We start from the raw sequence: 13604 nt of genomic DNA, 5'->3' as shown, positions 1-13604 counted from the left end.
GCTGTTAAGTTTAAAGTGACTGTGAAAATTCTGTGAACTAAAAAGTTGTATCAAGAAAGAATAAACTAGTTTTAATCAAGAAGAGACTTGTATCGCTGAAGTTCCCCGGAAAGAAATTATACCGGAAATTGACAAACAAGCAAATAGGCAACAATATGTAGTATTTGTAATTCCAAACAGTAACATTCAAATATCATAACATAGAAGACAAGGAGTACATACTATTTCTGAATAAAATTCGAAATATTTTAAAGTGAAAACTCAAGACAAAAAAATGAAAAAAATGTTCTGTAAGTTATGGAATTTTTTCCAAATCTCTTAAAATTGGAAACAGGAGAAATTTCGTTGGTCTTTTTTTTTTCATTATATTGTTTCAGTTACAGATTAGATCTTTTTACACGTAAACTTCATAGATTAACCCAATTTCTTAGATCAAACAACAATTATAAATTTAAATCATCTCTTCTTAGAAGTAGTGTTACATTAATTTATTTTAAAGTGTTGAAGTATTGTGGATCACAAAACCACTTTTGATACGTTAGGTAAAGCAGAAAATGACGAGAAAATAAATTTCAAATATTTAAAATATTTTGTCGCTACTAGACGTCTCTACGATGACTACCACTACAACTTCTCAACCACCAGTAATCGGTCCTTTTGATTGTCCTGAACCATATGGCCTCTTCAGAGACCCATATAACTGTGAGAGATTCTACCACTGTTCACATGGTATTCCTTACCGAAAATGGTGCCCTGCTAACCTTCATTTTAATGAACACCTTAAAGTCTGTGATTGGCCAGGGAATGCTTGCTGTGGTAGGTGATAACTAGGGTTTTATTGTTGATATAAAACAATTTTGATAAGATATTCTATTACCAGTGAATGTTGTTTTGTTGAAAAAAAATTAAAATAGCAGATTGATAATTAAAGAGGAAAGATTTAAGCAAAAAGAGACAAAATATTATTTTATTATTTTTAAATAGATTTTTGAGAACATCATTTTTTCTAAAGTAAAAGTATTTGAAAAAGAATATCAAGTAAACCTAAAAACTAAATATTTATATTGCTTAATAAGTCTTTAGTCCATTTGATGTTCATCTCATAGAATTTCCTCTTTATTTTTATTATACTTTTCCTGAATTTCCAGTTTATCTTTATTAAACTTTTTTCTTCTATATAACTTAGAGAAAAACAAGCCCTGTCCAAAACCGACTCCCGAGCCCACACAACCCGACAAAGGATGTGACTGTGAATGCTGTTTCTTCCCCGATGAGAAAGATTGTGCAGCTTACACGTATTGCGAGAAAGGAGTTCTTTACAGAAGACGATGCACAGACGGGCTTTATTTTAACCCTAAAATAGCAAATTGTGACCATAAAAGCAATGTCCAATGTGAGCTTGATCCAAAGTGTCCACAGCCCAATGGAAAGTTCCCAATTCCTGGTACCTCTGTCTATTACATTCTTTGTATTAACAACATTGCCAGGAGAGAAAAATGTCCAGAGGGACTTCAATTTGATCCTGTCACCATGTGCTGCACTTGGCCTGACACGTGTAACAGTAAGTGACTTATGTATTTATGTTAAGAATTACTGATTGTTTGTGTTTGAATTTTGCGCAAAGCACTTACTGCCACCTCTTAGGTTACTCTTTTACCAAAGGAAAACGGGATTGACTGTTATATTATAACGCACCCACGGCTAAAAGTGACAGGATTCGAACTCGCAACCCACAGATTCTGAATCGAGGATTCCAACCACTAGACCATGTAAGGCCTAAGATTATTGTGTCATAACATTTATTGATTGAAAATGCGTTGGATCCAACAAGGCTAAATAAAAAACTTTGGAACATGACAAATGATAAGGAAACAAGTAAAACACTGTACAAAAGATTATCTGTACACCATTCAGTCTCCCCACAGCTTTATGGTTTGTCCAAGCTACATAAACCTAACGGACCCATACGACCTATTGTATCTTACATACTTTTGCCAAACAACCAAAGTTATTTCTAGCGTGCTAGAACCTCTAACAATAGATCGGCTTAATCAATCAGAAACTTGCGAGAATTCGTTAACCACATCTCTGAACAAATAATATCCAAAAACGATATTATGGCTAGCCTCGACGTAGTTTCACTTTTCACTAAGATACCTGCTAAACATATCATGGAAATAATACACAAACGATTAAGTGACGACATCTCACTTCCAACAAGAACGCCCATTAGCAACCCAAACATCATGATCTTGCTGGACATCTGTCTCGATACAAATTACTTCCATTGTTTTTACAACATGTTAGACGGTACTCCAATGGGCTCACCTTTATCACCTGTAGTAGCAGCATTTTGAACACACCACATCTTCATCAACTTCGTTTATGGGTAAGGTATGTTGACGATACGTTTATTTTATGGACCCATGGAGAGAAAGGGCTCAGAACGTTTCATGCTCATCTGAACAGTCAGTTTGACAGCATACAATTTTCCATAGAACTTGCAGTCGATAACACTCTTCCATTCCTCGATGTTCTGTTTCACAAGGACACGAGTTTCGAGAAGTTGACCATTACCGTTTATTGGAAGAAGACTCAAACAAATAAATATCTGAATTTTCGCTCATGTCATACAATAGTTGTCAAAACACTAAAATCTAGAGCTACAAGTATATGCTCCAAGTACGTAAAACGTTACCTAGATGAAGAATTTAAACATCTTCAGAAGATGTTCAGGAATAAGGTTATCCAAATAAAACGATTCAACGTGTGTTATATGGTTCATCAGTTTCAATACTAGAGACCCACAACGAAAGGTAGGAGGCATTTCTTCCTTACATACTAGGCCTAGGAGAAAAACATCGTAGGATAATGAATAAACGTAACATCACTATAGTTTTCTTAAGTTCCTACACTACGCGACAGTCTTACGAAGGTAAAATCCCCACTTCTAGTCTTTTGACAAAGAACGTGGTTTACAGCACTTGGTGTGTGGGTGTAATAAACAATACATTGGGGGAAACATAACGCTCGTTATAGGTAAGGTTCAAAGAACACCAAAGAGGTATTAAGAACTGTGTTATAAACACATCAGCTATAGCTTTTCACGTTCAGGAAAACGACTATATAATAGACCTAAAAAATGCAAAAATAATAGACAGAGGAGAAAACACCAAACGTAGAAAAATTAAGAAAGTTATTTCTATCCAAGTACAAGACATTTAGACCTCTAATGGATATCAATCAAAACAACGACCAACAACTCAATACTGCATGGAGACCACTAACAAAAGACATAAAACTTATTATTTGTCATGATTTCGATGAAAAATTAAACCTTTAATTCTTACAATGTATTATTTGAAGTTGAAAAATTCTTATATTTTAGATTTCTCTATGTATTACCTATAATTGTATTTTCTTTATTTTTGTTATACCGAGGCAATCGATTAATATTCTGTATTCATCATAATTCTATATGTTTAATACCAGATGTCAGTTATTGCTACGACTGTTGCCTAGATACCTATTTTAAACCAATGTTCCACATTTTAACGAATTTTTATCGCTAAGTGCATTGTTGCCCGACAAAGACTCCAGTAAGAGAACCGAAAACTCGCAAATAAAAGTATTTTAACGTAGAGAAAAATCCGTGTATAATTCTATATATTAATTTACCTACATTATGAGTCTTAAACAGCATATAATTTTTGTATTGAAATGCATCATAAACTCCATGATTTTACACATGTGTATTGTTTTAGCAGCTTATGAAGAGAGCTTGTTTAGTAGGATCACATTTAGAGTAGTTGTTTTCATATTTATTTAAAAATTAAAAGCAGTTTAGATTTTTTAAAATTTTACCGCAATTTCCAATTCAATATTTGCATTTTCTTCTGCACACATTGGCTCATATTAACTCTGAAAATTGCATAAACACCCACAACGTCTAACATTATTGGTATAATAGGTGGACGTAAAACTATATTGGTGGAGTTCACAATATTTAAAAACATAATTAAGACAATATGACGCTTATAAAATAAATTCTTAAAAAATAGTTTGGCATTCACCAAAATGACTTTTGTATTATTTATACCGAAAACCAATAGTAAATAAGGTGCACCTAGGATTAACCCAGTTTTCTGTGTGATGAAATACCTCTTGTACGTTAAAGTTTAGCAATAGATTAAGAATGAAAAACTCACCTCCCTCTCAATGATAAAATTAATTATTAATCATGTTAATTATTTCAAAATAATGTTTATTTTTCTGGTAGAAACAGTTACTGGACTTAAGCCTTACCTACCCAAGAACGAATGTCCGTGTGATTGTTGTGCCATCCCTGATCCCAAAGATTGCACCAAGTTCATCCTCTGTATCAACGGTAATGCCATTAAACAAACCTGTGCTGATGGACTTCGCTTTAACCCGAAAATAGAAAACTGTGACTATGCCAGAAACGTGGACTGCGACCCTCCTTGCGACAAAGACTGTGATGAGAAACCAACTCAACCTCCTGGTATTCATTGCAAAAAACCGTCAGGTCTCTTCCCTCATCCTGATAAATGTAACCTGTTTATTCACTGCTCCCACGGTATCCCTCACGTCAAAAATTGTCCAAGTATTCTTCACTTTAACCCCAACCTTAGAGTTTGTGATTGGCCATGGAACGCTGGCTAAATGTAGGGGTAAATGAATATAGTCAGATATTCAGCGAAAGAATGAGTCTAATAATGTTCGTTATGACATTATGCCTCAAATTATTTTTCACACATGGATTTCCAAAGAAACACGTAAAGGTTTTCGACAATAAATAATAATTGAAGAAACGAAAACTCACCACAGCCAGCTTTTTCAGGCCAGTCACAGACCTTAAGTGTTGGGTTAAAGTACAGACCTCCTGGACAGACTTTGATATGAGGAACACCGTGACCACAGTGGATGAACTTTGTACAGTCTTTGTGTGGAAAAAGACCATTTGGTTCTGGACACACTCCTGGTTTTTCACAGTCAACATTTTCTTCTTTGTCACAATTCCCAGTCTTGGGGTTGAACATAAGTCCAGAAGAGCAACGTTCTCTATAAGCTTTACCATTTTCACATCGGGTGAAAACTGCACAATCTAGTTTGTCAGGAATGAGACAACTTTCACACACGTCACATGTTCCGTCCTTTGGAGGTTCTGGTGTCATACAAGGCTCTAAAAGATGGAAAAGGAAATCTACTTGTAATAGAGTAAAATAGACAATATAAATTGTATGTTTTTAACGGCTTCTTTACGGTTATCTTTCTTCTCGTATGTTCACAGGAAGTGTATTTTTAAGTTTATTTTATATGGTCTATACTTTTTTTTACACTATATGATCTGAATATAGCGAATGGTGCATGAAATACCTACTTATCTTAATCGAGTAAGATATAACGATACTGGTCACTTTATTGTACAAAGTTATGATAAAGAAATTTTCCCCATAAATTCAGGTTAAAAATATTTACCAGTAGAAGACATTATACGAATATTAAGCTGATAAATGTATTAAATTTTCAAAAGGTGAATATTCATACCATTGCAACAAGCAGTCTCCGGCCAATCACAAACTTTCAAAACTTTATTGAAATGTAATCCAGCTGGACAGTTCTTAACGTAAGGTCTCCAGTTGGCACAATGAATGAATCTGGTGCAATCGTTAGGGTGTGGGAAAAGACCAGATTTAGAATCACACTTAGAGTCAGGCTCTGGTTTATCGTCACAGTCTACGTTTTCTGCGAAGTCACAGTTGCTAATTTTAGGGTTGAAAAGAAGTCCATTTGTACATCTACCATGATATTTCTGATAGTTTTCACATCTTATATAAGCTGCACAGTCACCTGGCACCGGCTTTATACAGCAGTCACAGTCACATTCACCCTCTGGTGGTGGTTCTTTGTCACATGGCTTCCCTTCAGATAAAACATTTGAATTTATGAAACGCTCCTTAATTTGTGATGACGACTTGTAAAACAATATCATCTATGAATGTATGTCTTTTCCTTTAGTAACAAAACAATGCGAGTAATAACATGTAGACTAATCTCAATTTTGCAACTTCCTTAAAAGGTTTTCATCATACCAGTAACTCATAAACAAAGTGGTCTATCTAGATTTTTCTATTTTTACTTAATATGTTGCATAATTATACTTTCTTTGCTACTTTAATTGTATTATCAATTTACATTGCTACACTTACCACATCCTGTTGATTGAAAAGGTCGAATTTAAAATGTAACCATTATTGTTTAGGCTAAATAAGTAAAAAAACACAAGGATATATTATTGGGATAAATCTAAGCTTTCAGAATTCTTTATAAGCAATTGCAATAAGATAACATGAATTTTGTCATGCTTAGTAATATGACCAAGTACCATTCAGTTATCCTATGTTTTATGCTCTTCTCTCGAACTCTACTTTTTCTTCGCGGCGATTCAAATAGATGTATTTTACGTGCTAAAAGTTTCAAAAAGCTTCAACTCATTACAACCATTGTTACATCAAATAACATATTGTGAATTTCTTTTTTTTTATCTATATTGTTACATCTTGAAGTTACTGGGTATTATGTGTATTTCAGGTAGAAACAATCCCATTTCTCTGGGATGTGACTGGCTAAATGGGAAGAACCCTGAAAATCAATTAGGGGTCTAATGGCCACCAGATGGCACCAGTGAAGTATAAGATAGAGCCTCGGGGCCCAGGGGTCGAAGCTCCCGGATACCGAGAAATGTTAACAGTTTAACACCTTAAATGAGCACTATTTTGTGCATATCCTTACTACTTTGTGGAATATTATTTAGCTGTCTAACTTTTTAATTGTCTGTTTGATTGTTTGTTGTTAAAAACGAAACTACACAAAGGGCTATCTGTGCTCTGTCCACCACGGGTATCGAAACCCGGTTTCTAGCGTAAGTTCACAGACATACGCTGTAATACTGGAAGGCATTTTAATTGTCACTATAGCGATGAATAAACATACAGAAGATGTTGAATGATGTGTTTCTGTATTAAGTATAAACAAGAATACTGTCTATTACGTACAGAACTTAGTTTGTGATATTTATTACTTACACCAAAATATGCCCCCCCCCCCAGTGGCACAGCGGTATGTCTGCGGACTTACAACGCTAGAATCCGGGTTTCGATACCCGTGGTGGGCAGAGCACAGATAGCCCATTGTGTAGCTTTGTACTTAACCTCAAACAAACCAAAATATAATTCTCTAATTTATAAAAATGTTTAACAATCTCTCTTCTACATTCTCTAAAACTGTAAAAAAACAATTATAATAGAGTTGTATTGCAGTCTAGAAATGTATGGTAGAATAATGTTTGGGAGTGTATGAAAAGTTTAAATAGTCAGTTCCTTACCCGGTATTGATGGATCACAGCGAGCAACACAAGGCCAGTCGCAACGTTGCATAGCTTGACTCCAGTGGAGGTTGCCTGGACATTTCTTCAAGTAGCCATAACCATTAGAACAATGCCAGAAAGAACCACAATCTTCTTTATTTTCAAACATTCCATTGGGCTGTGGACAAATATATTTTATCTCTTTAGCACAGTCCCCATCCTTGGCGTAAACACAGTTTTCTTGAGTTGCATCAAAAACAAGGCCAGTGGAGCACTGTCCGTGGAAAGACTTACCAAACTCGCAACGATAGAACTTTGTGCAATCATTTTTGTCGGGAATAAGGCAGCAGTCACAGATACTGCAGTCTGGCCAGGGCTGTGGATCTGGTGGGATTGGTTTGGATGGATCTCCTAGAAAAGACAAATATCAGTTTCACTTGTAATGTAAAATACGATAAACTAAATTTGTTTATATGCATCAAGCCTACCCTAACTCCCACTACAAAACCTGGTGATTGTGACTGTGACGGCTGCTTCACACCTGACCCCACAGACTGTGCTTCTTACTATCGTTGTATAGATGGAATACGTGTTAAATACACGTGTTCTCCTGGCTTATACTTCAACAGACACACCAAGAAATGTGATTACAAAGATAATGTCAGTTGTTACAACTTTAAGTGTCCGAGCAGAAACGGGATGTTTAAGAACAAAAACGACTGTGGAATGTTCTGGCATTGTTCCAACTATATTCCATACCTGAAGGAGTGTCCGTCCAACCTACACTGGAGTGTGGAGAGACAAAGATGTGAATGGCCTTGTATCGCCAAGTGTGATCCTTCTGTTCCAAGTAGGTTTTCTATTGATACCTTAAGTAATCTGGAACATTCCTTCAGGGCTAGGGCAAATGAACTTTTCACACTGAACATTTTTAGGATAATCGCATACCTTGGTTTGTTTGTTAAAGTAAAGACCAGACTGGCAATATAGTAACTCTCGGTGACCATTACTACATCGATAATAGGCAGAGCAGTCATTCTCGTGAGGTGTCATGCATCCATCACAACCGCAGTCAGGCTGACCGACAGTTGTTGTGGTCGTTGTTGGCTCAGTTGGACAGGCTGCAAATGTGAAGACATTACACGTTATCATATATTATTGTGCTTTCATTTCATTAAGAACTGTTCACAACTTTGCATTTTATGTTCTCTATATAAAATAAACAAACCTATTATAATCCCATGAAGATGAGCTGTAGTAATAACGATTTGTTACGATATATAATACGTTCGTATAAAACAAGACTCAATTCAGTACTTTGATCAATACGCTACCGACACTTACGTTTGAAGACATTTGTTAACTCTTATGATATCCTTATATCAGACGGAAACGTAACTATTATTTTGCTTTACAATAATTGTTTATTCAATACTAAGGTCTTTTTATTAACAATAAACATTCTGTAAACTTGCAACAACTAGATAACATTCATTTATCACAGATAAAAAATATACATTCTATAGTAAGTCGTTAAGCTCATAGAACGTTTGAAAATATGATTTCTAATGAATAAGCAAATGTTACTCATTCGAAACCAAAGTATAATTATAAAATTTCAAGGAACATTATACTCACGTGGAACAGATGGATCACATTTGGCAAAACACGGCCAATCGCATCTCTTTGTCTTTTCATTCCAGTGTAATTTAGGATTACAGTCCTTAAGGTAAGGATATCCGTTATGGCATTGCCAAAAACTGCCACAGTCGTCATCGTTTTTTACAGATCTGTCTAGATTTGTCAAACGTCTGGCCTGATGGACATTTCTTGATGTAGGCGATGCCATTGATACATTCCACATATTTATTACAGTCCCCGGGGAAGATAAACTTCCCGTTAGGTTTTTCACAGATGGATGGATCTCCAATGTCTGGACAATCAACATTCTCCAGGTAATCACATACCTTGGTGTTCTTATTGAAAAACAGATCTGTCGGACAGAACTTCTTCTCTCGGACTCCGTTGTTACACTTGAAATAAGACCGACAGTCGAATGGATCTTCAGACACGCACATAGAACACGGACACCAGGGATCTACTGGTTTTAAAGTTGTAGTTGGTTCGCAGGCTGAGGAACAGAAAATGTGGTATAAACAAGATTTTAGTAAATACAGGCATGGGATAATTAAGAAGAACATTGTTGTCATATAATGTTACCAAATATGATTAAAAGAAGAAGAAAAAATCTCAAAATAAACTCTGTTAATGCTATTAATGTGTGTTGATAAAGAAAATGGATTCTTCATGTACAAAACTTTAATGTAGAAAGCTTTCAGATACGTTCCAGTTATTGTGATTTATATTAAAGTATTATGTCTTTTGGACACGTTCTTTTAATTTACAATTTTTAATTTTTTACGTATGTTAACAATAGCTATTTTCTAGAGGAAGCTACTTTGTGGTAATACCTTTGAGAGCATTATTCTTGTATTTATCTTCAAATTTCCAGCAAAAGCTGTATTCTAGCCTCTTGTCATCCTAATGTGGAATTGTAATCAGTACGACTAAGTTTGACGAAGGAAATGTTCACACTGTTCAATGTTTTAAACCGTAGATACTGTGCAACATTTTTTTTTTCTAAATACCCAAAGACCTACTTACTTGGAACTGAAGGATCACATTTAGCAAGGCAAGGCACGTCACACTTCTGTCTTTCTTCATTCCAATGTAGACCAGAAACACAGTCTTTCAAGTACGCAATTCCATTTGAACAATGCCAAAAGGTACCACAGTCAAATTCATTCTTAAACATTCCGTCTTTACTTGGACACACAAAGTGATTGCAGTCAACGTTCTTTGGGTGGTCACAGACTTTGGTGATTTTGTTGAAATACAAACCAGGACTGCAGTAAACGAGTTCTCTAGTTCCATCCTTACAGCGGTAGTAAGCTGAACAATCACTGGGGTGTGGCGTTACACAAGTAGTGCATCCACAGGGATTTGGAGATGTTTGAACGCTAGTGGACTCAGTTGGACAAGCTAGAAAAATGTGACGACATAGTTCGATTTAATATATATATATTTAGACAAAATATTATTGCAATACTGAAGTCAATTATATCTTTTAATACGCCAATCCAATTTGAATAGCAAAAAGCTGAAATATGTTTTTTCTAAGTTTCGACTTGTTGTTGCTAAACGCGTGAACATTGTACGTAAAGGAGACTTTTCTGAGAACTTTTGAAAAATGTAAAAAGATTTGTTGTTCCATTCTTTACATGTACATACATTACTATATTTATATCTAGTGACGACGGTTGTGGTAATTATGTAGTTAACATTGTACTAACTAGTTTTGAATTTGTTCTTTGTATTAAAATAATATTTCATTGTCACATTTTCTTCAACTTTTTTCTTTTATTTAACTTGGAATACGATTTATTTTAGATGAAGTGATATATTTGTTTTAATATATTAAAATGTAATTGATATTTCCTGAAACAACGCTCTAATTTTATTTATCTCATTTCACTTTTAATCGAAGGGAAATGGATTAGAGACCCAGTCTGTACCACTTTAGACGGTCTCTTTTCTAAGAAAGACGACTGTACCAAGTTCTACCACTGTACTAATGGTATCGCCTATCTGAAGGATTGTCCTGCATCTCTCTACTTTAACCCTCTTCTCAAAGTCTGTGATTGGCCAAGAAACGTCCATAATTGTGGAGTTGACCCAGGTAAAGCTCACTAACAAATTTCAAAGCCTTTGATTATGAGATAATGGGTGAATTTAAATAATAAACGATATTACCGTTTTGAAGTTAATGACAAAGAATTGGTAACTATTTGTATAGGAAACTAATTAGAAAAAAAGTTTTGGTGCTGAAAGAAGTTCGCACTATGTCAACAACAAAAAATTAAAAACACTAGTATAATAGCTGTGACCTCCAATAATTTACTTACCTGCTAGAGTACAATCACAGTTGTCAGGTAAGTCGCACACCATCTTAACAGGGTTAAACTTGAGACCAGTTGGACAAGTCTTTTTACAGGCTTTACCCTCAGTTGTACATTGGTAGAAGGCTCCGCAATCATGAGGATCAGCCACCCGGCATGCACAGGAAGGACATTTAATGTCGGGGTTAACGATACAGGTTGGGTCAGGATCTGGAACTTCAAGTTAATCATTCATCTAAGTATTATGTTTGTTATCCTGATTTTCGTATTACACTACTGATTTAACTTACTGGTATTATTCTAAATGATCAAATGGAAATTAAATTTTTACTCTTTTGTTTATTTTACCTGCAAATCATGTCAAGTTGTTTTATTAAAGTGTTACGATGCAACGAAAATAAATCTATTGTGCGAATATTCTAGCTTTTACTTGATCAAAAATAACGTTCTGTCCTTAAAGGTTTGTATCGTAATAACATTCTTGAATTTCTGAAGTTCAATATATTATCGTTTTCTTATAGTTATTTAACGGGACCGTCCACCATGCCTTTCTTGAGATGAAGAATCCTACATTGCAACAAACAAATTATCATCTGGGAATCACCCGTAGAATAATTACAAAAATGTTATTGTTTTCACTTCCTAATTAAAGAGTGCTCCTTTGATTCTATTACTGTACATTTTATTTTTTGAAATAAATAATTATGAATGCAACTGAAAATACATGCTTTGAAATTTAATCTCATGTTTCTTGGTTGTCTTGTACAGAAGTTTTAACGATCGTGAGTCCGTTACAGCCTTGAATTTTAAGTCGTAATAGAATGAAATTATTTAAATTTACGAACTTGTTCTAAGATCTTACAGTAGAATGTACTAGGTTCTTCGGTAAGTGAACGATAAGTTTACATATTTACAACGCTAAAATCCGGGATTGCACTGAGAAAACAACCATGTACCAGAAAAGTTTATTATTTAACTTTTTTCATGCTGTTGTTTGCATTTGTAAATTACTATTAAGTGGTCAAATATCTGATAGAAATATTGTAAAATATATATATTATAATTTCTAGTTAACTATTCAGACACTAAAACAAATAATTATGAACTCTAAGTTCATATTTGCAAGGCTAAAACAATTTTAGTCAGAAGATTAAAGCTTTTCTGAAAGCATTTCAGTTACAGACAGATTTCCACGTATTAATTTAATGACCAGTTTCCCAACGTTCTGTTGTCAAGTCACGTAAGTAGACTGCAAAATAAATTAATGAATTTGTAACTTAACACGCTTTCTTAGACTAAATAAAATGTCCTTTATTACATATAAATGTTTTGTAAAAGGGAATATATTACACACAATTTTCTGTAAACTAAAAAAAAAAAGTAAATAAATTTAGACTTTTAATTAACTCTATACTTTAGATCTTAGATGTACAAGAAACATTTTTTTTACTCTTACATTATTTACTTCATTTAAATGTGTGGTAGCATCTTTTTACTCGTAAAGAATTCCTCACCTCCAAAAATATCTAATTTTAAATAAACATTTTTATCACTTAAGCTAATGCCATCCTTAAATAATAATAATCTTAATTATTCCATCAAATTTAGGCCCGGCATGGCCAGGTGGTTAGGGCGCTCGACTCGCAATCTGTGGATCGCGGTTTCGAATCTCCGTCACACCAAACATGCTCGCCCGTTCAGCAGTGGGGGCGTTATTATGTGACGGTCAATCCCACTATTCGTTGGTAAAAGAGTAGCCCAAGAGTTGACGGTGGGTGGTAATGACTAGCTGCCTTCCCTCTAGTCTTACACTGCCAAATTATGGACGGTTAGCGCAGATAGCCCTCGTGTAGCTTTGCGCGAAATCCGTAACAAACAAACAAACCATCAAATTTATTTAATTCTATCTTTTAATGCCTATATAAACACGAATGCTACTACAAGAAAGCAGTTTAAAAGTATCGTTGGCCTTGGAATTTTTATTACGAATTACTGAGCTATAAAATTCCCATTCGCATTACACTTATACCTCAACATTCTTTCCTGCCAGTAATAATAATAATTTAAACCGAATGTAGTTACTTTTACAATGGTTTCACTATGGCAACACTTATACCTCAACATTCTTTCCTGCCAGTAATAATAATAATTTAAACCGAATGTAGTTACTTTTACAATGGTTTCACTATGGCAACACTTATACCTCAACATTCCTTCCTGCCAGTAATAATAATAATTTAAACCGAATGTAGTTACTT

The 13604-nt window shown here is 34.6% G+C and overlaps 1 protein-coding gene across 1 annotated transcript; it reads left to right on the top strand.

Moving 5' to 3' along the window:
- Window positions 1–608: 608 nt before the first annotated feature.
- LOC106474989 (chondroitin proteoglycan-2-like) lies at window positions 609–11140 on the top strand. Its single transcript, XM_022403233.1, has 7 exons — window positions 609–816; window positions 1187–1561; window positions 4280–4678; window positions 7731–8237; window positions 9011–9116; window positions 10648–10712; window positions 10935–11140. The coding sequence occupies exons 1-7, from the start codon at window positions 615–617 to the stop codon at window positions 11138–11140; spliced, it is 1860 nt and encodes a 619-aa protein (XP_022258941.1). The 5' UTR covers window positions 609–614.
- Window positions 11141–13604: the final 2464 nt, after the last annotated feature.

Source organism: Limulus polyphemus, unplaced genomic scaffold, assembly GCF_000517525.1.
Source record: "Limulus polyphemus unplaced genomic scaffold, Limulus_polyphemus-2.1.2 Scaffold7939, whole genome shotgun sequence".
NCBI classification, from domain to species: Eukaryota; Metazoa; Arthropoda; class Merostomata; order Xiphosura; family Limulidae; genus Limulus; species Limulus polyphemus.
The sequence above is the reverse complement of the archived record's forward strand: the minus strand, read 5'-3'. Positions and strand labels throughout refer to the sequence as shown.

Coding starts and splice junctions, on each gene's coding strand:
- LOC106474989 (XM_022403233.1), top strand. CDS start 615: ATGACTACCACTACAACTTCTCAACCACCAGTAATCGGTCCTTTTGAT. Junction 1,562..4,279: donor TTGGCCTGACACGTGTAACA/GTAAGTGACTTA, acceptor TTTTTCTGGTAG/AAACAGTTACTGGACTTAAG. Junction 4,679..7,730: donor TGATTGGCCATGGAACGCTG/GCTAAATGTAGG, acceptor GTCGGGAATAAG/GCAGCAGTCACAGATACTGC.